The following is a 290-nucleotide window of genomic DNA, read 5'->3' as shown; positions in this document are numbered from 1 at the left end:
CAGGAGCGCTCGCGGGCGTCATCGGGAGCTGCAACGGCGTCTCGCGTAGGCCTACGGCGGCTGCAGGAGGGCGAGTGGATTGTGCTCCTTCCGAAGGACTTACGACACTTGACGGATCCTCGGATCACTTCCGATCGCCGAGACATCCGCGAGAGGGATCAAGGGGACGGTGTGAGGGGGAGGCGATGTGGGGTTGAGGCTGGGGAGGAGTAGGCGAGGTGAGGATAGGGCAGAGGGAGTGAAGATGAGGAGGGGGGGGAGGGGATGATGGGCGACGAGGGGGATAAGGG

At 64.8% G+C, this 290-nt stretch overlaps 1 protein-coding gene across 1 annotated transcript in view; it reads left to right on the top strand.

The window, feature by feature from the left end:
• LOC119586584 (uncharacterized transmembrane protein DDB_G0289901-like) overlaps nucleotides 1–290 on the top strand; it is a 36,597-nt gene that overhangs the window by 29,104 nt on the left and 7,203 nt on the right. The window contains exon 4 of the mRNA XM_037935334.1: nucleotides 4–171. Within this exon, the coding sequence (XP_037791262.1) occupies nucleotides 4–171 (168 nt within the window). The remainder of the gene's footprint in view (nucleotides 1–3; nucleotides 172–290) is intronic.

Source organism: Penaeus monodon, chromosome 21 (genome assembly GCF_015228065.2).
Source record: "Penaeus monodon isolate SGIC_2016 chromosome 21, NSTDA_Pmon_1, whole genome shotgun sequence".
Classification (NCBI taxonomy): domain Eukaryota; kingdom Metazoa; phylum Arthropoda; class Malacostraca; order Decapoda; family Penaeidae; genus Penaeus; species Penaeus monodon.
The sequence above is the reverse complement of the archived record's forward strand: the minus strand, read 5'-3'. Positions and strand labels throughout refer to the sequence as shown.